This window comes from Leishmania panamensis, assembly GCF_000755165.1.
Source record: "Leishmania panamensis strain MHOM/PA/94/PSC-1 chromosome 12 sequence".
In the NCBI taxonomy this organism is placed as follows: domain Eukaryota; phylum Euglenozoa; class Kinetoplastea; order Trypanosomatida; family Trypanosomatidae; genus Leishmania; species Leishmania panamensis.
The window spans coordinates 265,826-293,097 of record NC_025857.1 but is presented as its reverse complement, the minus strand read 5'-3'; the positions used below and the strand labels follow the sequence as shown (position 1 = coordinate 293,097).

Sequence of the window (27,272 nt, the reverse complement as noted above, 5' to 3'; positions counted from 1 at the left end):
CCCAAAAAAAAAAAACACAAAAAAAAAGAGACAAAACATTTTTCAAGCAGCAGCGGCATCATGCGCATACATCCACACCCACACACACACACACACCCACACCCACACACCCACACACACACATACACACACACACACAAACACACAGGGAGATATATGTATAGATAGATAGATATAGATAGCATCTTAGGTAGTAAAAAAAGGAAGGCATGTGCTCGCGTGTGCATCTCTCTAGTCGTATAGCTTTCACAACCGCACTGGGGACGTTATGAAAAAAACTAGAGTCAAGAGAGGCGATAGCGAAGAATTGCTGTTGGATCGGGGGCATTCTTTCGTCGGGGACCGCAGCTGTCCAACCAACCTACAGCCACCTTGCCAAATCTGTGGCGTGCTGCATCTCCAACAAAGCCTTTTGCATATCGTTGATGTACACAATGAGGGCGCGTGTGCCGAACAGAAAGGCCTCGAGGGAGTGAATATCGTGATTGGTGAGCACAAACTCGCCCTTATCGGCGTCGAAGAAGGAGAGGTTATTGAGTATCTCGCCATCCTCCGACGGGGTCACGCTGGTGCCATCTCCATCGCAGGTCGGGTTGAGCATCACCGCAGCGCGCTGACAGTTACCCTCAGAGTCGAGAGAGCCGCGTCCCATCCCGCTTGGTGGGTGCATGACGAGGGTAGCGAGGCTTCGATGAGTCGTGGTGTTGTTGTTAAGCAGCTGATCGTCCCTGACCACAGCACCGCTGGCGTCCTTCTGATTCTCGACTGTCTTGTCTGGAGCTCTTCCGTCCTTGCCCGGGGTGTCGTCGCTTCTGCCGTGCGGCTGGTTCTCCCCGGTGCGGTTGTGCGCGGTCTCCTCACCATCCCTGTCAGGCACCGCCTTCTCGTTACTGCTGATGTGGCGAGTTCTGTCGCGGTCTTCGCACTTCTTCTTTTCCTCCTCGGCGCCACCGCACGTACGCGGCGGTGAGTCCTTGTGATCCTCTGGGGTGACGTTGTTACTGCACTGTGGCAGTCTAGGAAACTGCGAGAGGTCATGAGCCACGATGGTGGCGGCGCCGCCGGAGTTGTTGAGCGATGCAGCGGCCATGGCCGGATCATCTCCACTGAAGAGGGTACCTGGGGTGGCCTCCGCCACAGTGCACAGCTGCTCGGCCGTCAAGTTGCTCGCCTGCTGCAGGCTTGTCCCAGCGCTGTCCACGCTCCTATGCACCGCAACGAGCTCCGCACCAGAGTCGCGTCCAGAGGCCATCGATGAAGGCTGGGGCATTGGCAGCGGGTTGCCCTCGGCACCAGCGGCACCTTCACATGCGCCGCTATCCTCAGCGAGTGGGTTCAGCACTGAGCCGTTGCCACCAGGTATCTCCACCGGCACCGAGTGCGCCATCGGTAGACATTCATTCACTTTGGCGTCCTTGGGATCCACTCCTGTCTCGCTCAAGCGAATTACCTTGGTGGAGAGGCGTCTCCGAAGAAGCGGTTTCGGATCGTCTTCAATGTCACTGAAATCGCTTCCCACGATACCGAGGTGAGAGTGGTGAGTCGGCAAGGTGAGTGGGGTGCTGTGCTGGCTGATGCTCTCACCGCTGCCATCGCCGTCACTCTCCTCGCATCGCTTGCTGGAGAGATGCCGTTGCCGCTTCTTTTTCTTGAATTCCCCCTTCGAGTTAGACGATGTGCTCCTCGACCCGCGCGAACGCCCTGCACGGAGCTGCTGCATCTCCACCGTGTCGAGGTCGCGTGGCCCCTTTGTCTTCCTCGCAAAAAGGCTGCCAAGAAGGGATGCGTTCCTGAAGGAGCTGTTCAAGAACGATGCATTGGAGAGGAAGGTCCCGGGAGCGTTGTCGGCGTCGCTGCGGCCGCCTTTAGCCTTTTCCTCATCGTGTGACCCTTCCGACCCTGGCGGTCCCTCAACATCGCCGTCGTTCTCCTCGCCCTTTCCGCGCTTCACCATGACCTTGTGCTTCTTGCGCAGCGACGCCGCCAGCCCGTCGTCGTTGCCTGTGACAGCCATGAGGCGAGCATCGTTGTTGCCGTGCGGGGGAGACCCTGACATGGTTATCGAGCCTCTTGCACCCAACACAGCCGCAGCGGCAGCAGTAGCAGCGGCAGAAACGCCGCTCGCGGGCTGGCCACTGAAGGTGGCGTTGTTGACCATCATGGACTTCCTGGAGCCAAAGGTGGCGTTGCTCACGCGGTTCGCTACAAAGGCACGCAGCGCGGCAGCCTCCTCTGCTGTCAACTCGTAGCTTAAGTACCCCACCTTCTTCTTGCCGTCGTCACCCTTCGCTGTCCTCTTGTGGGGGCGCTTGTTGCCGTTGCCGTCACACTCGGCATTCTCGGAGGAAGATGAGTCCATCGAGTCCCCAGAGCTGTGGTTTCCACGGTCGTGCCCGTGGTCGTACTCGCTTTGCTGTCGCTGCGGTCGCTGTTGCGGAGGTGCAGGGTGGTCGCCATCCCTCCCACTAGGCTTGTCGTCGACGCCCGCAGCTGAGCCGCCGTCGCCATTGATGTTCTTCATGTAAGAGCGTGCTTGTCTAGTTGGCGGGAGATGCGGGCTGCCGCCGTAGTCGTAGTATTCTTCGTCGTTCATGTAAGAGTTGCTCCCGTACATGTCCTCCTCCTTCCCCTCCTCGCCCACGTCCTGTTCGCCTGCCACCTTGCGAGAGATGGTAGCCATATAGGTCTCGAGGATGGCCTGATGAGCGTCTACCATGCCCACCCGCAGTCGTGTTATATGTGACGTGGGCACGATTGTCATCTTGGAGAGCGAGAGAAGATAAAGGTCGATGGAAGCATAGATGAGGTCCGACAGGTCCTGCGCGTGCGGGGCGATGCGGTGCAGCACCACCCAGTGTACTGACAACTCGGTGGTCGAGTCCGCGCGGCCGGACATGAATGTATTGTAGGCGAAGCACATCATTGAGAGCGCCAGGCACAGCTTCTTCTCTGCCTCCACGATGCGCTTCCACGAGTCCTCCGGGTACTCGACGGAGCCCATCGTCGGCTCCTCCACCGCGCCGGGGATGAAGCGGGACTGCGTGCGGACCTTCTTGTGCATCTCAATCAGCAGCGCCGAGACGTCGGCGGTGACTTCGTTTGCGTCGTACGGCATGTCGAGATTGCGCAGCATGCGTGTGATGGCCTCTCGCATGCACCGCAGCGTGATGTTCAGGCTCATCCTCACCTTTGTGCGCGCATGCATCGGCCACAGAGTGCACGCGATCGCAAAGTACATCAATATGGCGAAGCAGTTTTGCTGAATGCGCACCATTGCGGCGTTTCCATTTTGGTACTGGGTGCAGACGGAAATTGTGCTGCTGACGATCGCATTGCCCAGTGCGTAGAAGCCCGGGGCCGACTGCACGTACGCGCCAATAAAGGACAGGATAGTAATGAAGATGTACAGCACCCACAAGCGAGAACTCGCCACCTGCACAGAGAGCAGCGCTCCCAGTGAGCCGAGTACCGTGCCTAGCAGACGCCCGGAGGCGTAGTGGAAGCTCTCGGAACCGGTCGGGTTGTAAATGAGCGCAATCACCGCAGCGCCAGCCGCAGGGCTCACCGAGTCGTTGTCCAACGCATACACCTGAAAGATGCAGGGCAGCACGATGCACAGTGAGAGTTTGATCGCTTCCTTCATGCGACGCGGAATCGTGCGGCGACGCACAACTGTGATGCCCAAATTCCGAAAGGCAGCAATGACGCTCTTCACGTCCCGCACCGGGAACAGCATCGCATTCCAGAGTGTGTTGGGCGGGTGCGCTGTCTCCTCGAACTGGCTAATCACCTCGCACATCTCGTCCACGCTGAACATGAAGAAACCAAGAAGGACGTCGGACTCGTCCGTCTCATAGTTCTCATTCGTCAAAATGACATCCTCTCGAACGCGTGACAACGCATCCTGGAAACGCTGGCGCGCCTCGCGGAAAAACTGGATCTCCTGCGGCGTCACAATGCGCGCGAAGTCGACAATCTTCAGCACCATGCTGTCCATTGCGGACGAGATAACAGCGAGGTCGTCGCCAATCTGCTCGCCAAAGGTCGTGCACATCGGTGTGTCAATCAAGCTCGGGTTGTCAGCGATCAGTTCGATGACGTGGCTCAAGGACCCAAGGATGTTGTGAATAGACTTGCAGAAGTTGAAGCGGTTCACCATGCACGTCATGTACGCCCCGGTGTGCGGCTCATACGCCGACTCTTCCAGCGCCGTCTCGATCTTGCTGAGGCACTTCTCCGCCGTGGCTCTCAGTTGGCGCAGACGCACAACGTTCAGCTCGCGCTCCAGCGGGGTGCGCACCCAGAAGCTCGACAGCGTCCCCTGCAGATCAATACTGAGCGAGTTACCCATAGCCTTGATGTAGTGTCGAGCAATGTCGCTCGACCAGCGGATGAACGGCACTAGAAAACCGGCCGTACCGAAGGCCAGGCCAATCAGCAGGCCAATGTAGTACTGCCGGATGTAGTCGAAGTTTGTACCGACGGGGTCCACAATGTACTGCATGATTGTCGACGCCAACACGTACGCGGCCGTCTTCTTCGTCTCCTCTGCCACGAAGGAAGAGATGAGGGTGAAGAAGAAGAGCAAAAGAAGACTCTCCCACGAGGGGCCCGGGTGCGTGCCTACGATGATGCAGAGAAACAGTAGGCCGAAAGAGAAGCCCTTCAAGGCAATCATCAGCTCACGCAGGCCGCTGCCAAAGGTCGGCATGGTGATCCAGAAGGCGTTGAACGCCAAGGAAGACGGCAACGGGAACATGGGCGACGTCGAAGGCTCGAGCGACAGCACCATGGTGGGAAGCACTGTCAGAAGGGAAGCGCGCACTGCCCAGTCCAGCTTTTCCCAAAAACGAGGCGTGTTCAGCAAGGCGAAGAAGCGCGTCCCAAAGCCGCTCACAGGCAGCTGCTGTCGCTGATCCCACGGAATGGCGTGCAGGGCGTCGATGTTACGAGTTCGGGAATTACGCTCGTCTTGCTCGTCATCATCGCCTTCTGTAACCATCTTCTTCTTCGGGTCCTCCCACTTGTACCCTCGATTCTTCTCGTCATCGCTGTGAGGGACTTTCACCATTTTTCGATGCCCCCCTTTACTGCTCGGGGAACCACTTGAACCGCCGCCGCCGCCACCGCCACCGCCTCCTCCTCCTGCTGCACCCTTGTGATTGACTGTGCCGCATAGCGATACCGCTGCACCACCGCTCCAGGCAGAAGACTCTGCCACGCCACCACTCGACGACTCCATCGCATAGAGGTTCTTGTTGATAGTCTGCTGCGACTTTCCTTGGAAGAAGTTGCTGAGCTTTTGCTCGGCCACACTAGGCTTGGAGTCGACACTGCCCGGCGAGCTCAGGATGCCTCCACTCGCAGCACGGGTGCGGAAGGATGCACTGCCTGAGGTGTTGTTCATGCTGGTGTTGCCGACACCTCCCCCTGTCACCGTCTCCGAAGTTGTAATGACGCGCAAGGTAGGTGAGGCAGTCACAGCTTGGCGCCCACCACCCATGCTTTGACTGCCACCGGCAACAGACCGCACATAGCCGCCGCGACGCCATGTCAACTGCTCTGAAGGGGTACGGCCGTAGTGCTGCGGTGACGCACTAAATCCCTTGTCATACGCCATGGATACGGGTGTGTTGCCGGAAGTACTTGGGTATCGTGTCGAGTAGGGGCTGGGCCGTGCACTGCTCCCGGAGATACTTTGCGCTACCGGCTGCTGAGGATATCCGCGGTCCGTGCCGCCAAACCTGCCCCCAGCCTGTTGCACCTCCAGAGCGCGCAGTTTGCCAGCCGTCAGCATGCCCTGCGCGGCGATGCGACGAGCCTGCATCCCAAGCTTGCTCTGATCGTATGGGAGAACCGGGTCGCACATTGAAAAGCCCTCGCCATTACGTGACTCCTTTATCCTCTCCACAGCGCTCATCCACCGCGGCTGCACGGGAGCTGCCCCGCTAGAGCTGACGCCAGCGCCCACGCCATACGACGTGTAGCGGCTGGAGTTGTGCAGTCCCCCGGAGTTGAAAGACGACTCCGAGGCCCGTATCACGGCGCGCTGGCGCGAGCCAACGCTAGGCGACGAGGTGGCGATGTAGGACAAGTGGCGATCGATGCTACCAGGCGATCCTCCTCTGAGCACTTGGCCCGCGGAGTTTGTGTTAGTAGGACTGATATTTGTGCCCTCACGTTCGCTGAAGAAGCGACGGAGCTCGGCGTCAGAGCGACTACGAGGGAAGCCGCCACCGACACCTCCAGGCGACAGTATGAGGGTCGGGGAAAACGGCATCCCACTCCCACTGTGTGGACGGCGCAGAGTAAGGGAAAAGTCAGGGGACGCGGGGCTGCGTTGCAGCGGACTGTAGGAGCGAACGGAACCTGGGTCTGCGCCAGCACCGCCAGGCGCCACCTCACACGCGTGCGAGTGACTCAAAAGGCTGGAGCCTTGGTGGCCCACACTGCTAAACACCGGCGAGATGGGTCGGGCAGAGATCGCTGGCAGTGTCGACGATCCGGCGGCAGACGCCACAACCGAGGACGTCAACGGAAATCGTGCTGTCGGGGACCGGCGAGACGGCGACCGCGGCAACGGTGGCCGCGACGACGCCGTGGACGACGAGAACGAAGCAACAATGGGCACCGAGTCTGCCAACGAGGCGAAGGTGGCGGTCGACACTAGCTCTGGATCGCGGTGTACTACCGATGCTACAGGCAACGGCGCCGACGTCTTGCGCGATGAGGTGCTCGCCGCAGAGGAGGCGGCCTGCCACGGTGCTGGGGTAACGATTGGCGCTACGGTAGTTTTCGACCACAGTGACGTGCCCAGCGGTGAGCTTGCCGAGGTGTCTCCCTTGGAGATGGACACAATGTTGGAGGGCTTACTGACGTGCCTCGACTCGTCGACCGCACCGCTGTTCTGGTTAGAGGTGTTGGGGGTGAAAGCGTGGCTTGCGGCAGGCGCTGCGGAAAGAAACTGCTCCACAGTCGAGGAACCCTGTCCGTTATCGAAGGGCCGGGTGGAGCCGAAGACAGCGTGGCTGCCTAACGGATGTCCAAAGGAATCATTCGTCAAGCTCGTCTGCAAAGCCAAAGTAGGCTGCACACTACAGTACGCATTGTCAGGGTGCAGGCAGTGATGGAAGGCGTCACTAGAATCGACCGAGTGTTGGTGCGCCTCGAAGGACCTATACATATGGTCCCTGTCGGTGGCGGGACTATTCTGCGACGAGACCTCTCCGGGACGACGCTCAGGAGAGTCCATTTAACTACACTTACAGAAGAGAAGAGAAAGAAGGGGGAAAAGGTATAACTTCAGAGCACTGCAAGATGCCGCTCTGTGGTATAGGTCTGTCTGTGTGTGTGTGGGGGGGGGGGGGAAGGGGGGCGTGTGCTATACAACAGCGCAGGGCCAACGAAAACAAAATTCTGAAACAAAGCGAGGAAAGGGGAAAAAAGAGCGGCAATCGATCCACAGGCATTTTTTTTCTCTGTCACCGTGCACACTACACCACGAACTCAGCAGCCAAACAGACGCATTACCGCCACAGCCCACCCACGCCTCTGGCGCGCCGCGGCTCAACCCGGGTCGCCCAGGACGAACCCTCCCGCCGTCGGGTCGGGGAACGTGTCCGGCGGACCCCCCGCGCCCTTCCCCGCATACGCGTTCGGCGGTCGGTGCCAGACGGGCGCGGGTGGGCTGCATGACTTGCTCCAAAGCTGGCCGCCCTCAGGGTCCTGCTCGGGGGCAGGGGCTGTGGCGTCCTCCCTCCCCCGTGCGGGTAATAGGGGGTGGTCCGAGCGCATGCTGGTGGGGCTCGGGTCGGGGCCCTCGGGGACCTCGCACCCCGCCCGCCCACCACCCCAAATCCCGGATGCGATACGCCATGCCGGCTGCGCTTGATAGCGCCCGCGCACCGCGCTCGCACCGCTAGGCACTTGGACCTGTTTCAGGGCGTTGTTGGTTTTTGGAGGGGGAGGGGGACTACGCTGAACCACTCTTCTGCTGTTCTTGTCTTCCTGTGCCTTGCTCCCGCGGTTGTGTATTCGTGGGTGAAGAAAGGCACCCAGACCCAGTATAACGCTCTCATCCCTGTAACGCCATTTGCAAGCCACAGTGTGCTCGCCATTCACGCGCGCGCTTTTTCCTGGTCTCAAGGTGTACGCTGTCCCTGTACGTTAAGAACTTCGCCGTCCGTCTTGAGAGTGAAAGGGCTAGGCGGACGTGATGATACCACCGCCATGCCATTGGATCCACCGCGAGGCTGGAGGGCTGACAGTGCCAGCGTTCGATTTCCCGAGGCCCAGCGATACACAAAATAGAGGTTCACGCGCGCAGCGCGCTGCAGAGCGATGGTGCACTCCTCAGGCTGGCACAAGTCGTACGCAACTCGCTCATACAAGGGAACGCACAAGTAGTACAACTTCAGAAACTGTAAAGTGCGGGCAATGTTGTAGAGTACCTCCCCGATCCCGACAGTCGGCTCCAGAGCCAGGCGAAGCTGCTGATATTGAGTCAGGTAGTAGATGGCCGCTGACACGCACGCCTCACGAGACCGAGTTCGCTTTCGGTGGCTGCAGAACAGATAGGAGAGACCCACCATAAAGTTCAGCAGAATATCGGCCGGTCTCTCCCGTAGCGCCATCAGGTACAGATTCAGCACACGTGTGTAGCTGCGCGTTTGGTGGTACCGATTGGCCAGCAGCACAAGTAGCGCAGGGTCATTGTAGCCGTCTGCGACAGCGCGGTATAGGATGGAGCTGCGATCGTAGCAGCGGTTCAGCACGCTGTGCATCAGCTCCACCACTTCATGGCGCTTGTCCTCGGCGGTGTCCTGCTGCAGGAGTCGAAGTCCTACACGGTAAGCATCCTCGCTCTCACCCGCCGCAAGTGCGGCTCGCAGTACCGCCAGGCGCAGCGGCCTCTCGAGCCCATTTCCCATCTGCCGCAACCGGCGCTTCTGCGCAAAGTGAGTGAGTGAGACAAACGCGAACTCTCGCGCCTCCGTGAACTGGCCCACTGCACTGTAGCACTCCACAATGGCCACGGCGAGTGAAATGAAACCGGCCTTTCCTAGCACCGCCACGGCCTCACGAAGCGTCACCCTGTCCTCCAACCCGGTACCAGGCGGAAACCTGGCAACCACGTTGGCGTTGTGGTTCGCCTCCAAGTCAGCCCATGGATCCGGGGTACTTTCTTGCCCCTCCCCGCCCCGCACCCCGCCTCCAGGGGTGAAGCTGGAGGCGTCGAGAAAAAGCTGTGCCATAGTTGGGTCGTGAAACTGCTTGCTAACCTCCTCCAGCGAGGGAAGCTCATATGATTCCGGCAATGTGTCCACTGTTTCGTCGTGCTGCTCATCCCTCTCCGAGGCTGGGACCTCCTCTCTCGCGTTTCCAGAGAACTCAGCCAGCCCTCCTTCAGTGTTTGCAATTGCCTCAGCCGCTGTCAGAAACCCCTCTAACTCCTCCAGGTCCCTGTCTCGCTCCCCCATTATAGTGTTGTTGAACCGGCCCACGACGGCGCCGCCGCTGCTTTCCCTTTTTGTCTTCTGCCTCTCTCCCTTCCCTTCAATGCCTGATGATGCCTTCACCACCGCCGTTGCCACAATAGCTGTGTCGCCAACTCTATCACCACCCCCCTCACGCTTTACTGGGGAGTGAAGAGCTTCAGCTCCGCTTCGGTCCTCCCCACCGTCATCGACAGCCTCCTCCCTGATGGATTGCGTCGCACTGCTCTTGTCTGCCTCTGCCTTGACCCTGCTCGACGCCGGCTGGTCATCCTCAGCCCTACCACCCTCGCCCTCCTCTTCGGCAGGCCAGAAGGCGCCTGGTTCCATGCTGATGACAGCCGCGCGCCGCTCCTCGGCCGCCTTGAGCCGAGTCGCGCCTGACTCACCCTGCACAGCAGCATCTCCGGCAGGTCCTTCAGGCACTTCATCAGTCAAGATGTCCCCGTTCGCTAACCCCCTCCCCACTGTGGGGCGGCGGCGCCGCCGATTGAAACGGAAAATCGTCGAGGTGTCCTTGAGCTGCCCCTCCTCCTTCCGTCGATCCCAACCGGCGGCGAGTGACGCCGCTGCAGAGGCACCGTAGGCGGTTGTCGTTAGAGACTCCAGACCGCGGCGAGACAACTGCTGCCGTGCGACGGAGGTCGAAGCTTTGATGGACGCGGCTAGCGAGAAGGAGGTACGTGCGGCGACGTTGCTGCCACCAGCCGAGGCACTCCCACCCACCATTCCGGCCAGACTCGATGCAGGTATGATGGCTGAACTCGCACGCGTCACTGTTGGGAGGTAAAGAGAGGCCCCACTGCGGCGCGATGACGTGCCAGGCGCGACAGATTGGGTGTCACCGTCCTCCTCGCTGGACAGCAGAAGCTCAAAAATTGAAACGCCGAGGGCGATCGCCTCGACATAGCGCTTTGCATGTTGAAACACGTGAACGAGAAACACGCCAAGCTGAATGCGCTGGAGCGCCGGCTCGTCCTTCGACGGTGTCAACACCTCTACAGCGGCGGTTGTGTCCTTGCGCTGATAGAAGTAGTAGCGACCGAGCAGGAGCCTTGCCTGCAGATGCGTGGACTCCAGCTGTAGTACGCGCTCGGCGTACTCCTTTGCTTCCTCGTACAGCTCCCTCGCGTACGCGCTTTGAGCCTGCCCTTGAAGGGCCGCGGCTAGCACTGTTCTGAGGTCTGCCTCCTCCGCCTTGAGCGCCTTTAATGCGTCTGTGGCCGCCTGCACCTTATTCCATGGAGCTGTGTCCTGCATCAACGCCAGCTCCGCCTCCGCCACACCCACCTGCCTGCGAACGCGGTCATAGACAAACTGATGGTAGTGAGCTAGCGTCACGTACAGCTGTGCCGCCTCCGCATGCATACTCACCTTCTGCAGTGACATGGCAGCATCCAGCAAGACATCGCCATAGTCCTCCATTGAGCAGTGCTCCACCAAGTGCTGAAAAACGTCGCGACATGGTTGCTCGTAGACGCCGCCAAGGAACGCGTATGCCACCCCAAGCCGCACGAGGAGGTCCGGCGGAAGCTCCATTAGGTCGACATCGAGGCAGCCAGCCGCCATATGAAGCAGTTGCACGGTGTCAGAGAAGCTGCCCTGCTCGCTCAGCAGCTCGGCATGGACGTTAACTAGCGTGAGAAAGTTCTTCTGGTCCTGTTGGGTTCGAAGCTCTATCCGCTCTCCGTACAGTTGGTGGACTACGCCGCCTTGGTCCACACCCGTGCTGCCAGCTACATTCCTAGGGCGATGAAGCGACGCTAGATCTGAGAACGGGGAGGCAGGGGAAATGACATCGTCAAAGCTGAATTCATCTAATGTGGCCTCGGCAGGAGACGACGACATTGGCGTCGCTGAGGTCGTGAGGTCCGTTGTGACGGGGGCTGCTGCGCCACCCTCGCTGACGTCCACGCCAAAGAAGCGCACGCGCCTCACAGCTTGTCGTCCTGAGATCGACGAGTCCGGCAGGGGTGAGGACGGCTGTTGCTCCGCACCTGGAGTGGAAGACCTCACTTGAACAGTTGCCTCCGCTCCGTGTCCCACCGCCTCACCGGGCGTTGCTATTGCTCCAGTTGCATCAGCCGCCGGCAGTAGTTGAAAGGCGTGTTTGATGCTGCTCTCGATCAGCCGCTGCAGTGACGCCCACTTGCCAAGTTGGAAGTACAAAGACGAGAGGATGGCGAACACCTCAAAGTCGCAGCACCGACTGCTGTTCCACAACGGTACCAGCACATTCAATGCTCTTCGAATCTCACCCAAACCGATGAGTAGGTCTGCTAACTGCAGCTGCAGCGCACGGTGTCGCTCCTGGTTCTTCTCAAGTGCCGACATACGCTGTAGGCAAACCACAGACTTGTAGTAGAGCTGCTGTGTCATGAAATCGTGTAGCAATTCCTCCCATAGGACGATGTCGCGCGCCAAGAAGGCCTGAAGGAGCCGGAAGTCGCTGGCCTGGTCAAACTTACCTTTCGACTCTGCAATCACAGCCAACAAGGCAAAGAGGTGCGCGGTGGGCCGGATGCGGAGCGCTTGCACTGCCTCCTGTTCAGCTGCTTGCGAGTCACCACGCAGAAAGGCATTCTGTGCAGCTGTTACGTGTGCCTCAAAGGTCGAGTGCAGCGCACTCGAAGAGAACTCCCTGCGCTGCCCCTCGCGCCGACGCTTCACAGCCGCCGCGCTCCGCCCTGTCTCGACACTATTCGCAATTTCATTCCGCTTCAGTGGCATCGATTTGCGCCCCTATACGCGGCACTCGGGAGAGAGAGAAAATAAGATAAGAACGAAGGGGACGGAACGGTATGCAGGGAAAGGGCGAGGGAGAAAGCCCTGAGATGACAACGGTGTCGGCACGCCACACACACGCACACACCTTTAGCAGGCAGTGGGTAGGGCAGACGTTCAGACCACGTCCGTCGAAAAGTGGCCCTCGTAGAATCCACTGGGCGTAGGTTTATGAAGCAGAACGAGGAAGTGCAAACTGGAGAGCAGAAAGATGGGCGTTCTATGCACAAAGCGCCTCTTTTCACGTGGGGCTCGTGTGTATGCGACTGTGTATGTGTGGGGGAGGGGGGGTTATCCATGTGGACGGATAGGCAACTCCGAAAAACTTGTGTGTACGCTTTGCAGAAGGCGTGCTTTCGCTTGGTCAAGAAATGGCGCGGTTACGGAAAAGAAAGTGAGTGTGTGTGTGTGTGTGTGTGTGTGTGCAGGAGAAGATAGAGGGCATGTAACCACCACGCTATAGTGAGACTGCCGCAAGCGTCATTGTGCCGTTTCGGCAAGAGCATCATCGACCCCTCAGCTTGACCCAGGCCCAAACGTCGTTTCAGAAAGCTGTCAGCAACTAGAGGGGAAAAAAAGCAGGTAAGGCTCGTACTGTTGCTTGTATGAGGAGGAAAAGAAAACTCCAGCCATTCGCCAATACTTACTCGCCAGACCCCCTACACACCCACCCCCTAATCTGTGTGCTGTCTTCCGCTCAATGTGCACACGGTAGAGAGAAGCACGCTTGGGGAGAAGAGAGAAGGGTGCATCGACTTGACTCATCAGGGTAAAAGCTGATGTGAATCTTGTTCTATCGGTGGCTGTTTCTCGTTGGTCATTGGCCATTAGTGGCAGAGAGAGAACTTCCCTTTTCCCTTTCTTAGAAAAAAAAAAATACAGACGACCACCACCACGCCTCCGCTACAGACGCACAAACACAAGCAGTTTGCCAAGCATTCACAACGAACAAGAGAGACGGAGCTGGGGCGAGTCTGTAGACGGACCACGAGCCAAAGGCCGCGCTGCAGGTGGAGGAAAAAGAACGGAAAGAAGCGCACTCCAGGATGGATCAGGCACTGGGGCGTAACGCTGGCGGAACACGCCTCACAAGCGCCCCACTCGCCAGTTCGCACAACTCCTATGATGCCTCCGCTGAGATCAGCGATCCAGCTGCCTCCTACTGCTCTCCCCTCACGCAATGCCGCGCCAGAAGCGACGCACGCTACTGGAGACGCCTCACGGTCGCCTCACGTCTCATGAAAAAAAAAAGAGCCCAATCAGAGACGAAACATGGTTTTGTTTGCTTGTTTATTTTCGCTTTCCAGCAGCCAGCAAGGCATGGCCCACATCTCACACATGCGCCCATGCACAGCAAAAGCAATCGATGTGTGGATCACCGCACTCACTTGCACCAACAAATCGAGCGACTGATCTGGCCAGATCATTTTTTTTTCCCGACAGCGGAAGGAAATGGGGGGAGGGGTGGCACACACTACGAAAAAGCTAGTGGGCGCCGGTATCGATGTTAACGTCGCACAGGACTGCTCAGTACGCCGGGAAGCAGGAAAAAAAAGAAAAACCATAAGTGGGATCCCATACTTCCATACTGTGCAGATTCTGCGGTGCTGCCCTGCCGTTTGTCTCCCTTTTCTCTTCCCATAGACATGCACCCACACACACACACACACACACACACACACACAATGGGTAAGAAATAAAGATAAGATCTTCGACGGGCTCTATCATGCCAAGGCAATCCTTTCGCTTTTACATCTTCCCTGCGAACTTCACGAAGAAGTGCAGGAGGATGATGGTCACTATAAAAGCGGCGCACCCCATGAGGAGCTGCATCGGCTGGATGGTGAAGCCAGTGGGCTCGAGGTCGTTCACCGGCTGGCGGGGGGTGACGTGGGAACTACGACGCTGAGTGACGCGCATGATGACTGCTAAAGATAAGAACAACGATCTGAAAAAAAAAAAGAGAGAAAAAGGGCGAAAGAAAGGTAGGAAGCTCGAGCCAAGATGGCAAAAGCAGGATGCGGGAGGGAGGGGGGGTGTAGCTTGATGGCACAGGGTGGGGAAAGGGCAAAACTGCCGTCAGTGGTACAGGCAAAGCCGAATCCATTGAGGGGTAATGGGTGCGTAGCAGCGGGGAATATACGATAAGATGCAGAACAAAAGTGGAGAAGTCGACTGCAGTGAAGAGGACGCGGCGAAGGGCCCATTGAAGTGCCACGTGCACCATGGGCGGGTGATCTTTTCTCCAGCTTCCTTGAGAGAGAGAGAGGGGGGCCGCGGCACCGCAGGCGTCCAGCGAACAGAGCACACCTCACCACCTCCGCCCACAGCGAAAAAAAGACAGGATGCCCGCATGTCTGCATGTAAGGGCATTCTGCTTCGTCTGTCGAGCACGCACACACAGGTAACGCATCGCGACAAGAACGAGGCCCAGAGATAAGACCGCAACAGGGTGAAGGGCAGAGGAACAACGTAAGAGAAAATAGTAGCATGAAATGAATTGAGTGCCTTCAAGCACGCGTGAAGTCGCCCGCTATGCGTTGCGCGTTGTCTTCTTTGCCACCTTTGTCTCTCGCGTTTCAGTTGTTGTTGTTGTTGTTGTTGTGTTTTGCTCTTCCTTTTGTTCTTTTGAGCCCAGTCGTACTCAACAAATGCGCAAAAATGTCTCATTTCCTGCGCGCGTCTTGTGGAGAGCGCCTCTTCCTTCTCTGAGTGCGCTGCCTTTACAATGTCAGGAGAATGAAGCACTTATTGGCACCTGAGCGGAAAAAAAAGAAAAGGGGGAAAAAAAAACAAAAGAGCACTCAGGATTATGGAGATCAACTGCACCCTCCCCCCCCCCTTGCTTGGCAGTTCATTCTATGCGTTCTTTCTTTTCAACGTGTCCGCTCTGGGGGACTGTGGGGAAATTCCCTCGAGTGACGTTGACACTTCCCCCATCATAGGCATTGTGCACACGTGCGCACGGTCGCAGGCCGCTCGGACGCAGTGCCGACCAGGACTCGATCATCGAAGTCAGTAGCGATACATCGCTCTGTCTCCGCCGCGCCGTAGGCATCTGACCCTGCCACCACCACAGGTGGTTCGACATTGGCAGGCAAGGGGGCTACTTGGCTTTCCCGCACAGAGTGGGTACTGGAGACCCGATACCACACACGGAGGTGTCCTCTGTCATCCGGGTCATCATTTGTTCTGCAGAAAAAAGATGACGGCGGGCCCATCTCGCGGCGGCAGGCGCAGTGGTTGGTCTGTGCAGAGTCTCAACTTCGCGTAGCTTCGTAGAGCCTTTTGTACTTGGTTCGCTCTTCTGCAATCAGCGAAAGCTGATGCTCCTTGTCGAGCAAAGCGCGAAGAAGCTCTTTGCACTTCCGCTCCGCAGAGACAGGCGCCATCGTGGCAGAAACATCGCACGAAGTAGGCAGTGGATCTGACCTTGGCAAAGAGCGATGAATAGCACACCCCACACCACCACATGCCGGCGGGCTTGGAAAGGCAAACAGATCCGGGACGGCTCGCAGCGGCGCAGCGGCCACCATGGCCTTCTCAGCACCTGTGGCTGATGCTCGACAACCCTCCTGCACATTACTTTCTACAGTACTCATGGTGCAGCAGCCTGCACTACTCGGTAGCGCGCTAGAGGAGATTGGGTTGATTGGGAGCGAAGGCTGCAGCCCCTGTTCTCCAGCGTCATCACAAAGTTCCGAGGGTCTGGCCTCCATAGCGTCGGCTGTTGTCGATGACTGCGTTCGAGACAACTCGGCAGATTTCCCAGTGCCCCTCGCTTGCTCCTCCGTGAGGGGCGGCCACACCACAACGACACCACTTCCCAACGCCTTCGTAATGCGCCCAGCTAGGCTGGCGCTTGCAGATAAAATGCTCCCCGTCGTCGAGTCGCTTTGGCAACTCATATCCACGCCAGGCGTACTGTTGCTGTCCTTCTCGCTCTCGTGCGCCACATGATCACCGGGGCCCCCCTCGTCGGGCGGTGCTGCCGAAGTAGTGCTGACCTCTGACGCCATAGAGCTGCGCAGCTTTCTGGCCTCAGACGGAAAAGAGACACACTGAAGTAATTTGTGGGGCGACGGGGAGTGATGAGGCAGTTGGAACGGCGATGACGCATTAGAGGCCGAGTGTCCTGTGCTAGGCTTAGCCTGGGAGTCGCTTGCGCAGTTTCTGATCGGGGATACGCCTGGTGGTGCCCCAGATGTGCGGATAGCGCCTGTACCTGCACCAAACGAGGAGGAGAGGGGTGCTGAGGACGTGTACACCTCTCGACACACCTGCTCTCTCCACTTGAACAATTCGACGGCGCGCGATTTCCATCGAGCTTTCGACGTCAACGCCTCCTTGAGCCGCGCGAGACTCTCAGCATGAGCCGACTGCTCCTCCCGCAAAGCTCGACCCAGCTCATCTACTGTGGTCTTCCACGTCCCTCTAAGATATTCTTCTGCAGCGTCCTTTGCGTCGTGGACTGGCCCCGCAGAAATATTCTCATGCGATGCATCATTCGCCTCCAATCGTTGTAGCGCCAAAGGTAGCCCATTCGTCTGCTCGGTGGCCTCCGCCTGCACTTGCGCCTCCACTTCCTTCTTGGGCTGCGCGTACTCCTGCCGAGATCGACAAAGCTGTGCTCTGGCTAAAGCGCAGTCATCACGGAGCTGCGCAACTACGACTTCGTAGCTTTCCATCGTGGCGTAGCAGCGGCGCAGCTCTCTCTGCATGTGGACAAACTCACAGATAGATTGCTCGCTGTGCATGCAGGCTCTATCATTGCAGTGCCGTGCAGTAGTCACGCCCCTCGACAGCAGCGAGTCGGGATTAGTTTGCGCAGAGAACGACGCAGTGCCGATATCCTGTCGCTCTCCTTTCCCACGGATCTCGTCTTCCACATGTACGCTTTTCACATTCGACGTGCCTCTCGTGTGCCCTGATGCCGCGGCAGGCGCTGCTGGGGCTGCGGCGCTTTTCTTTAAGCTCGATGGTGACGCAGGTGCAGCATCGACTAGACGAATACTCGTCAGTGGTACCTTCCCATCGAGGTTGTCGACTCTCTTGCGGAAAGTAGTTGATGGCGGAGGTAACTGGGCCTGCAGTGGGGTAGCACCCGACTCTTGCAACATCGCTTCCTGTGCGGCTGAATCATCTTTGGGTGACGCCAGTACGGTGCAAGGCTCTGAGGGTGCCACTGAGCGTGTGTTAAGAATGCTGCGTCGGATGTTGTTTGGCCGTTTCGTGGTCCCGTCAGCCGCGACAGGGATAGAAGTGCTGACTTTCGACGGAAACGATGTCCTCCGGTATAGTGCCCGTGGTGAAACGTCCGCACAGGAGGTGCGGTATCGATGAAGCAACGGCGCACCACCCTTTGCGAAGCACAGCGATGCAGACGCGGGCTTGAGAGCAACATTGTCCTCATGTGGCGTGGGTGCCAGCGGCTGTGAGGAAGAGTGCCGCGGAAGCAAGCCAATATCCAATGTCCCTTGCGATGGACTACGGCTCAGACCGGAAGGGCTAGGAGAGGTGTCTGCCCTTCTGACCAGACGAGTAGAAGGAGACGGACTCACTTCTGCAACGCGGTTGGTTGTCACTATACCTTCCCCGCCGCTCGCCTCACGCAGCTGTCGGCGCTTGTGTACGCTTGTGGGGTAGTAGTTAAAGTCGCCATGCAGAGAGCGATACCCTTTCCCTTCGGCGAGTGGTGAAGGAGCTCTGGACGACGGCAGCGCCGCGTCGGCAGAAAGGGTTGCGGGCATTAGTACACAGGAGGGAGCTCACAGGATGAGGACAAGGCGCATGCCATCAGGTCGTCTAGTTCTAGCATGAACAGCTCATAGGCGAATCTCTAGAGAGGCAGAAGTGCATTGACGCCGGGCCTTTGTGTTGTGCAGCGGAGAGTTCCGCAAAGGTCTATCAAGGCTACAGTCCCGCGTCGGCAAGGCACCACGCCGGTGCCGAACTTTGGCCGATGCGTTGTACAAACTCTGAGTGAGATGAAGAGAAAAAACACGATCCAACAGATGAGCAACACATAGAAAGGAAGAGCTGGGGGAAAAATTTAAGAAAGTGAACATGCAGTGAGGTGATGGCGAGGAACACAGGATGCTTTCAGCTTCACCACATCCTGTGAAAGGTGGTCGAGACTGCTGCCTAGAGAGAGCGCTCCATATCAGCATGCATCCGTCATCCCACGGATGCTCCTCTGAGGTCAACAGACTTCGTCTCCTCCTACACGTTGAATCAACGAGACACCACCTCATAACTTTCGCCGGAGGTAGCACTGCTACCCGAGGTCGAAAAGGCACTCATTTGAGACGTGGTGGTGAAGAAAACGCTTCTTTTTTTTTACAGATACATGAGCATCCGCTCTCTGTACTACAGAGCCTAAGTCCCAAAACAGAGCGAATGGGTGCTAGAAGGCATTGGAAGAAGAATAAAGAGAAAGCAAGAGCAAGAGGGTGGAAGAAAGAGAGAGAGAGAGACATAAGAACATAGAGGGATAGAGAAGGAAACGAAAACGAAAAAGCATCACTAACAGTTGAGCAAAACAAGAAGGCAAAGGAAAGCGAGCTGAGCTTCCATAACGGAAGCGAAAAGAAAAAGGATTATTCGGTCTTCGACAAATAAGTTCTCTTGTTTTTCTTTGCTTGAGAAAGAGTAGTCGCCAAGGGGTGCCGCTTTCCTTCCAGTCCGCTGCATTCCTAACTTCTTCTCAAATTGTACGCATGAGGATAAAGAGACAGTGTTGTGCACACAGAGTGGTGTTTTGGGTGCAAATAAAGTTCGTTCTCGAGCCGCATGGTCGCCATGACTACTCCGTACATACACAGACATACACACACGCTGCGCGCAGTACAACACAGCCCCGCGCAGGTGAACAAAGTAGCTGACGTCGCCACGGAACACAACGAGCAATTATGTTCTGTGGCGACCCTTTTGTTGCATACACACGCACAGAAAGAGAGGAGGGGTGAGGAGAGGAATCAGAGGGGAGGAGGCGAAAATCAAAAAAGATGGTTAAGGCACTGCGTGATCGCTTCTTCGTTCTTTTGTCTTTTTGCTTCCCCACAGCCAAGCGTGTTTTCTTTTGCTTTTTCCTCGGCGCTTTCGAGGCGTTCTTGACGGCGTAGGTGTTTGCGCCAGTCACTTGACACAAAAGGAGAAAGCGAACGAAAAAAAAAAAGAAACGAAGGCAAGACTCAGGCAGCAGCAGCAGCAGCAGCAGCCGGCACAGAGAGAGAGAGAACGAAAGAGGTGGTGAATAAAAGAGAAAGGCGCAGGTGTAACATCAGGAAGCGGAAGAAACAAGGAAATAGAAAAAAAGGAGCAAACAAACACGAAAGCAAAATGCCTCACAAGAAGAGATGGAGAGAAAGACAGTGCATTCGCTGCCGAAAAAGAAAAGGAGGAAAAGGAACGAAAAGTGTAGGGAGCCGGGGCAGTGCGAAGCCAGGCCAACGGAGGGAAGAGACAATGGGAAGGAGGATGCGGAAGGAGACTCTCGGGAAACAAATAGAAGACGAAAAGACTCCGAGGAGCTCAGAGCCATCTCCGTCTACCCAGATTCAGGAAGAAGAAAAGAAATTCAAACAAGAAGGTGAGACAGCATACGCTGATAAGCCTTCTGTACCCATTACTGTCTTGCAGCGTGGCTCAGCATACATTCCAGTAGGCCATATGTGTCGACCGCGTCTCTCTGACGCTCTCCTTCGATTGCCCAGTGCCGTAGATGTACTGATCCCTGTCGTCTCATCGCTCCCCTCGCTCAGGCGGACAGATGAGACCCGTCGAAGAACGGCAGGTTTTTCCCAACCTTGCAGCCGCACCGCTACGCTGTCCCCAGCTCCTTTGCTGTGAACGCCATCGGTAGCGTCGTCGCACCATGTTCCTCCTTGTACGTGTGGTGAGAGTGGTTACAGGAGGTCTGTTTCTTACTAACCCCGCACGTGCATCAGTAGTAAACTTTTCCAGGCTTCTGCTGGATGCCGTAAGGCGTCCTCTGCGGAAGTGCGATGTGAGTGTCAGTGCTGTATGAAGCGGTGCTCGCCATAGTAGGTGGTGAGAGAGAGAAATGCATAAGGTGACTTTTCAAGTAAAAAAAGAAAGTGGAAAGAATTGGGCGGGAGCGAGAACAGGAGCAATAGCGGAGGGGTGTCTGCACGCGAATGTTGTAGCAGTACAGGTTGTCAAGTATTGTTTCGGTGTTCTCGGCGGCAGAAAAAAGATTTTTGACGAAGAGAACGGATGCGAAGCGCGGGATTGAGGGAATGTTCATCGTTTACAAGCAGCCGCTCGCCCGTTGCACACGTACGCACGTGCACAGGTTCAGTTACGCAACTATAATGAGATCACACATGAGGCTCAGAGCTCACTCCCCTCGCAGAGCATCAGGGAGACTTAGGCAGTGCATTGATGTCGCAGAGGTCAACACACCAGGGAGAAGCGATAGCAAAAAGCCAGTCAGCCTCCTGCTCTTTTCGGCGAATCGACTACACTTGTGATGGCCTCACAGGCAAGCAATTGTTCATGAAATAGTTCAGCTGAAAATAAAAGAGAAAGCGCATCAGAAAAGTGCCAGTTTTGCCAATGACGACAAGTTCGCACTCGTCCTTGAGCCGGTGTTCTGTGGGAAGAACAGCAAATGTGATGGGTGGAAAGAGGGATTATACAGTGCATCCGCAAGAGAGGTTTCTCTTGTGTTCATCAGCGCTGCCTCTCTGTCATCGATCGTACTGGGGTGGCAACTGCACCCACTTCATTTCCTGTTTCGGTGAGCTGACTTGGGTTTTGCGGAAGCGCGCCACCGGACACTCCTCCTGCACACGTTTGCCGAGTTGCTCAATCTGCAGTGGTGTCGCCTTGGGAGCATCCACCATGACGTTCATTCCACCTTCGGGAGTCTTTTCAAAGCGGATTTCGCGCAGATCCACGCCCATCTCGCTTGCAATGTCTCGCGCGTGGGACTCGCTGCACCACTCGAGTGCCCTGTCCAAGAATCCGCCGAGCGGCCCACCGAGTGGAAAACCGCTGCCACCACCACCACCGCCGAACCCATCAAAGATGCTGCCGCCGTTCCCACCAGAGCTTCCGCCCTTTTGGCCAAAAATGCTGAACCCACCGTTACCAGTGCTGCTGCCCAGCCCACCAGATGCACCGCTAGCGCCCCCCGAAAACCCTTTGGAGAAGCCCTTGGTGAAGCTGCCAAAGAAGCGGCGAGCCGCCGTGCGCTGCATCGTGTGTGACGGTGCTATAGCAGATTAATCGGCCTCTTCGCTGTTGCAGAAGCCGTATGTTGATACAATGTAGTGTTCTGGTCTACCTGTACCCGGTTTTCCTCTAAGAGTTTCTGCAGCGTGAGAGAAAGCACCAGCTTTACAATCATGTAGGTACGATGGTGAAACCATGAGAAAAAAAAAGCGGTGATTGCTCTAAACACCGTGTGGTTTATTATGCCGCCACAGAAAGAAAGAAAAAGGCAGTAGAGGAAAAAGGAGTGAGCCTACGGGAATCAACCCTGAGGACAGAGTTTGACAGTGCAGTACGAGGAAGCACCTGACACAATCGCATTGAGGTGCTTCTCAACACCTAGGTGGCAGTCTGGCAAAGTAAAAACACGGTGTAAAACAGATCCAGAGGTGTTGCATCAAGCTTTCACCTTTTCGTTACTGTACAGTTTTCTTTTGCTCAAAACCTCAGGACCACAGTAGCGAACGTTTCAGTAAACTGGAAGAAATCCTGCGCTGCACAAAGCAATCAAGAAAATAGTGGTTTGTGTGTTTCATTACCACTCGAATAGCGAAAGAAAAGAAGGGTCTTCCCCCACAATCGGCAGTCATGGTTCATGTCGTTCTCCTCAGAAGTCATGCTCACCACTTATACTGTCCGCCGTGGTATGAGTTGTATAGGAAACTAAATAATAATTCGTAAAGAAAGGGAAGAAAAGTCGGCGTGCTTGCTTGGCCCTTGTTACTGATTCAGCCTTGGAGAAGCTGAAGAGCCTTCTCATCCTGTGCTCGATGGTCTCGAGTAGACATGTTGTATAAACCCATCGCCCACTTTCAGTTTCTGAAGGAGTGTATACTTCTCTGCTATGCTGCCTTTTTTTTTTCCGTCCGTCTCCTGTGAGGCGACCACAACAGAAAGAACAAACTCGGTTTTTTCCCGGCCATCGCCACCTGTTCGTCGAATCGCCTACAAAGGAAGAAAAGAGAGCATGCACTTCGCAGCCTTTAAGAGCAGCGCCAAGAGACTCGCTCACAGATGTGCGCGAGTGTTGAACATATTGATCAGGCCATTTGTAGAGCCGTCGTGGTTGGAAACGATATTGCCGGACTTGAGTTGCGGCAGGATAGACTTGGCAAGCACCTTACCAAGCTCCACACCCCACTGGTCATAGCTGTTGATGCCCCAGATCGCACCTTGTACAAGAACTTTGTGCTCGTACATGGCGATGATGGCACCCAGAGCACGCGGTGTGAGAGCATTCACCAGGATCGAGTTGCTGGGACGGCTACCTGTAAACGTTTTGTGTGGAAGCAGGGACTCAATAGCATCAGACGGCATACCAGACTTGACGAGTTCCTGACGAACTTCCTCCGCGCTCTTTCCAACCATGAGCGCCTCCGTCTGTGCAAAGAAATTGCTCATCAGGATCCGGTGGTGGTCGCCCACGCGGTTCTGCGTTTGGACGCACCCGATGAAATCGCACGGGATGATCTTGGTACCCTGGTGAATGAGCTGATAGAATGCGTGCTGGCCATTAGTGCCAGCCTCACCGAAGATGATCGGGCCCGTCTGCACAGTCACCGCGCCCGACTTCTTGGTCACACCCTTGCCGTTGCTCTCCATGTCCAGCTGCTGAAGGTAGGCCGGCAGGCGCCACAGGTACTGGTCGTACGGAAGCACCGCCTGGGTCTCCGCGCCGAAAAAGTTATTGTACCAGATCCCGACCAAAGCCAGCATCATCGGCAAATTCTGCTCCACCGGCGCTGACACAAAGTGGTTATCAATGACGTGCGCGCCAGTCAGAAACTCTACAAAGTTCTCATAGCCAATCGAAAGCATCACAGAGAGACCAATGGCGGACCACACAGAGTAGCGGCCACCCACCCAGTCCCAGAACTCAAACATGTTAGCCGTATCAATGCCAAACTCGCGAACCTCTTTCGCATTGGTCGAGAGGGCAACAAAATGCTTCGCAACAGCGCCATCCGACGGGATATTGTTTGACTTGAGGTAGTCCATGAAGGCGTTGCGTGCAGACATGGCATTCGTCAACGTTTCTTGGGTAGTGAACGTCTTGCTTGCAATAATAAAGATGGTCTCCTCCATGTTAACCTGCTTCAAAACCTCAGCCATGTGCGTGCCATCGACGTTGGAGACAAAAAAGCAGTGCATGTCACGCATGGAGAACGGCTTCAGCGACTCGTACACCATGACCGGGCCAAGGTCGCTGCCGCCAATCCCAACGTTGACGATATAGTGAATAGACTTGCCCGTTTGACCCTTCCACTCTCCGCTGCGAACTCTGTCGGTAAAATCCTTCATCTGGGAAAGCACGAGGTTCACATCAGTCATTATATCCTTGCCGTTGACGTTGATAGCCCGGTTGCTGCGGTTGCGCAGCGCCACATGCAGTACTGCACGCTTCTCAGTGGAATTCACCTGCTGTCCATCAAACATAGCCTTGATGAACGCCCGAACACCACGCTCTTCGGCCAACGCCACCAACGCATCCTTAACTTCGTCGTTGATGTGTGACTTGGAGTAGTCAAGGAAGAGAAAATTGTCGTCACACTGCAGGGGAACCTCAATCGAGTACCGACTGAAGCGCTGCTGATCCTTCTCGAAATGTGACAATATGGACTCGCTGCCGTACTTCTCGTATAGGAACTCCAGGCGTTTCCACGCAGACAACTTCGAGAGGCTGCTGTCTGAGGCTCCCAACACTTTGGTCTTGCGTGCTATCTCATACGGTGCATTGAAAGTCGCAGTGGCCATGCTTGGGATGCATCCATGAGCTCCGGCGCTCTCAAGCACGTGCTCGCTCAGTTTCGAAACATAATCGTTCATCTTTGAAAGTGGTTCCATAGGCGATATGATACTTTTTGTCAGCTAGTGTATAATACTGATAAAATGAAGCTACTGTGAATGAACTGATGATCTTGTTAAGAGGGGTATGAAGAACATTTCGCGCTTGAAAATGATAGTAGAAAGAGGAAGTATGTAGCGGAGAAACAGAGTATTATGTTAAAAGGACTAAAGTTTTGAGAGTATGCCGCACGGACAAGAGAGAAGCGATACATGCAGGCACGTACACCCATACACTCAACTCCTTCGACCGGTTTGAGTAGAAACCATGTGCTCCAGGTGGTTAGTGTAAGACCACTCATATGGCTGAAAATGTATTTTTTTGTCATCCCTCTCGAGAGCAAAACACTTCATTGCTTAGTAAGCATCCTGAGATTCGAAAAATAACATCACAAAGAGATGGAAACGCCGTAGTCCCTGCCTTGCTACTTCCAACGTACACATACCAAGAAACGCAAGGCAACCACAAAAAAAAAAATTGCACACCGCTAGTTCATGAACGGGATACGCAAACTACCGCATACCCAGCGCACGAGTGATCTTTTCCAGCACAAAATCCTTCTCGGCGTCGTACTTTTCCCCCTTGCTTGGAATCTCCAGTATGCAAGGAATCACACTGTTGTGCTCTTCCACAAGATGGCGAATATCGTTCGCGATGTGCTGACAGATGATGATGATACCGATATCCTTGCGTGCACACATCGTTGTAAATGCTTCTTCGATCTCGGATAAAGGAGTCGATGGATTCACGACATAATAATTTGCTGGAAACCCCCTTCGTTGCCCTTCGCCTGGGTTCTCCCCTTGGTTGAGCATCACTCGGTTGTCGCCGACTCCAGCAAGAAGAAACCCAGTGACTGTATCCTCATCCCCGATTATACCGACGATGCGCTGCTCACCGTTGCGGTAGCGAACAGAGTTCGCCATAGCTGCAGAGTGTGTGTACGTGTGTGTGTGTGTGTGGCAATCCCTTTGTTGTGTTGAGTTTTAGTCGAATGAAAACAGAGTTCCAAATACAACATGCGAGTAGGTAGCATTTGACAGTGTTGCACAGTCATAAAAACACTCAGGTTCAGTTGCGCAGAAGCTCTCGGTATAGGGGACTGCTACAAGGTCCTGTTGTCTCTGCATTTTACTGTAAAAGAACGCCTAGACACCTTCAGCTCTGACATTGTGCAAAGATTCAAACATCACATCAAAGCTATTTTTTCGGGCAATAGATACAGAGGCGCAACTGCAAAGGCACTATGTCACGACTTCCAGTCCTCATAGATAATATTTTTACTGTTGAGAGCTGAAGACTCGCTAGTAGCTTCAGCTGCGAGCACTCCTAGGACATTTTCTCCTGTGCTCGCCTTTAGATGCTTCTCCGCCAAATATTTCCGCAACAGGGTGTTGTCCACTATGCATGCGCCCTCACCAGTTACCCTGCTCAAAGCGCTCTCTGCGCTTACAGGTTCATCCACGGATGTGGTAAGGGAACTCCCCTTTGTGTCAATCCCAGGTTGCCTTCCAAGCTTGATTATTGTGCGCCCCATCGATCTGTGATAAACCTAAGAGTAAAGAAAAGGAAACAAAGCATGGGTAATTAGTGGCTACGGTAAGTTCACTAAGAAAGAACATGCAAAAGACTACACATAGATGTATCGTTTTCATGCTAAGCACCCACCCCTGTAGCAGCTGCGGTAGTGTACGACAGATAGTCGAGAAAAGCATTCCTCTGTTGTTGTTTTTTTTTTTTGGCCCTGCTCGGTCACTAATATAGTGAGACACACACCACCTAAATCCCAAAGGTATCCACATAATAAAGGGTCAAGTTCCATACAAGGAAAACGTTGTCCAAGGAGTAGCTGCAGTACTGATCACTTGTACCCTTATTAACGTGTTCTCGATATAGCAGTTGTCAAAGGGAACTTTACACTAAGTCCTGAGACCCAGTCATAGAGCAGAAGTCCTTTACCTCAGGCTCCAAGTGTTACGTCGAGGATCCAGAGCCTCAGCTTCTTCGCATCGCTTTCTTTTTCTCGGACTTCTAATGCACCCCATCAGAATGCGAATTACAGTACACCAGGCACGCTTTTTTTTCCTTTTCACCACACCACCAACACCCTCACTGCTTCAGAAAATGAAGCAGCATCGCAAACCACCCACCCGCTAACACAGCACACGGGATCAGTCAGCAAAGTTTCCAAGCACACACGTTTTCCATCCCTCCCTGATCAAATTCAGGTCCCGTTTTTTCCTTAATGTGGACATTTCGCTGCGCGATGGGCAAGACCCCCCCCCAATAAGCGGCCGGTAACCCAAAAGAAAAAAGGAAAGCGGAGCCCCAGCGAGCCCATATTCAGCAAAACGGCCACACCGCACATCTGGCACGAACACCACGGATCCTTTGGACAAACCTGATGGACCCAGGCGAAACACGTGCGGCCCGGCCGCCCCGACTTACGAGGGGCCAAAAAGTCTGAAAAAAGCTGAGGGTCCTGTTGCGAAATAAAAAAGAAACACTCTTTGTGGCGAGCTGAAAAAGCCTTCTCGCGGCGCCGGGTGCCACTGCTCTTCGGCGCCCGTGCGGACGCCACCCCCCCTCGTTTGGAATTAAGTGGCAAGAAGGCCTTTCCAAAACCGGCGAAGAAACCAACCGAAAGACAGACCCCAACCAGTACCGAGCAGTTCCCCAGCCCACATGGAAAAAGAAAGAGGCTGGCGAACGGCCGCCTACACCCGCCCCAAGGGGTGCAAAAAGGAAAACAATCACAGAAATGCCGGCCGCTTTTCGTTTCCTTTTGAACGCCAAGAAAGTTGAACTTTTGGCCCACCGATAACCCGTGAGAAGGCCCCTTTTCTTCTGGCAAAGCGGCCTGACCAGGAGGCCGCGGCATTTCCCAAGCAGCCAAAATCCCGGAGAAC

At 55.6% G+C, this 27,272-nt stretch overlaps 6 protein-coding genes across 6 annotated transcripts, besides 2 other annotated features; all 6 read right to left on the bottom strand.

Annotated features, from left to right (window-relative positions):
- Positions 1-361: 361 nt before the first annotated feature.
- On the bottom strand, positions 362-5,920 carry LPMP_120580 (hypothetical protein; the record flags this gene model as incomplete). Its single annotated transcript, XM_010698737.1, has 1 exon — positions 362-5,920. The coding sequence occupies one exon, from the start codon at positions 5,918-5,920 to the stop codon at positions 362-364; it is 5,559 nt and encodes a 1,852-aa protein (XP_010697039.1).
- A 1,576-nt stretch (positions 5,921-7,496) lies between these two features.
- Positions 7,497-7,963: a repeat region.
- A 178-nt stretch (positions 7,964-8,141) lies between these two features.
- LPMP_120570 (hypothetical protein) lies at positions 8,142-12,224 on the bottom strand (the record flags this gene model as incomplete). Its single annotated transcript, XM_010698736.1, has 1 exon — positions 8,142-12,224. The coding sequence occupies one exon, from the start codon at positions 12,222-12,224 to the stop codon at positions 8,142-8,144; it is 4,083 nt and encodes a 1,360-aa protein (XP_010697038.1).
- A 2,956-nt stretch (positions 12,225-15,180) lies between these two features.
- Positions 15,181-15,458: a repeat region.
- An 80-nt stretch (positions 15,459-15,538) lies between these two features.
- On the bottom strand, positions 15,539-17,035 carry LPMP_120560 (hypothetical protein; the record flags this gene model as incomplete). The annotated part of the gene is made up of 1 exon (XM_010698735.1): positions 15,539-17,035. One exon carries the CDS (start codon positions 17,033-17,035, stop codon positions 15,539-15,541), a length of 1,497 nt encoding a protein of 498 aa, XP_010697037.1.
- Positions 17,036-20,992: 3,957 nt separating this feature from the next.
- Positions 20,993-21,505, bottom strand: LPMP_120550 (peroxiredoxin-like protein; the record flags this gene model as incomplete). The annotated part of the gene is made up of 1 exon (XM_010698734.1): positions 20,993-21,505. One exon carries the CDS (start codon positions 21,503-21,505, stop codon positions 20,993-20,995), a length of 513 nt encoding a protein of 170 aa, XP_010697036.1.
- A 1,021-nt stretch (positions 21,506-22,526) lies between these two features.
- On the bottom strand, positions 22,527-24,272 carry PGI (glucose-6-phosphate isomerase; the record flags this gene model as incomplete). The annotated part of the gene is made up of 1 exon (XM_010698733.1): positions 22,527-24,272. The coding sequence occupies one exon, from the start codon at positions 24,270-24,272 to the stop codon at positions 22,527-22,529; it is 1,746 nt and encodes a 581-aa protein (XP_010697035.1).
- Positions 24,273-24,875: 603 nt separating this feature from the next.
- LPMP_120530 (vacuolar ATP synthase subunit, putative) lies at positions 24,876-25,289 on the bottom strand (the record flags this gene model as incomplete). Its single annotated transcript, XM_010698732.1, has 1 exon — positions 24,876-25,289. One exon carries the CDS (start codon positions 25,287-25,289, stop codon positions 24,876-24,878), a length of 414 nt encoding a protein of 137 aa, XP_010697034.1.
- Positions 25,290-27,272: the final 1,983 nt, after the last annotated feature.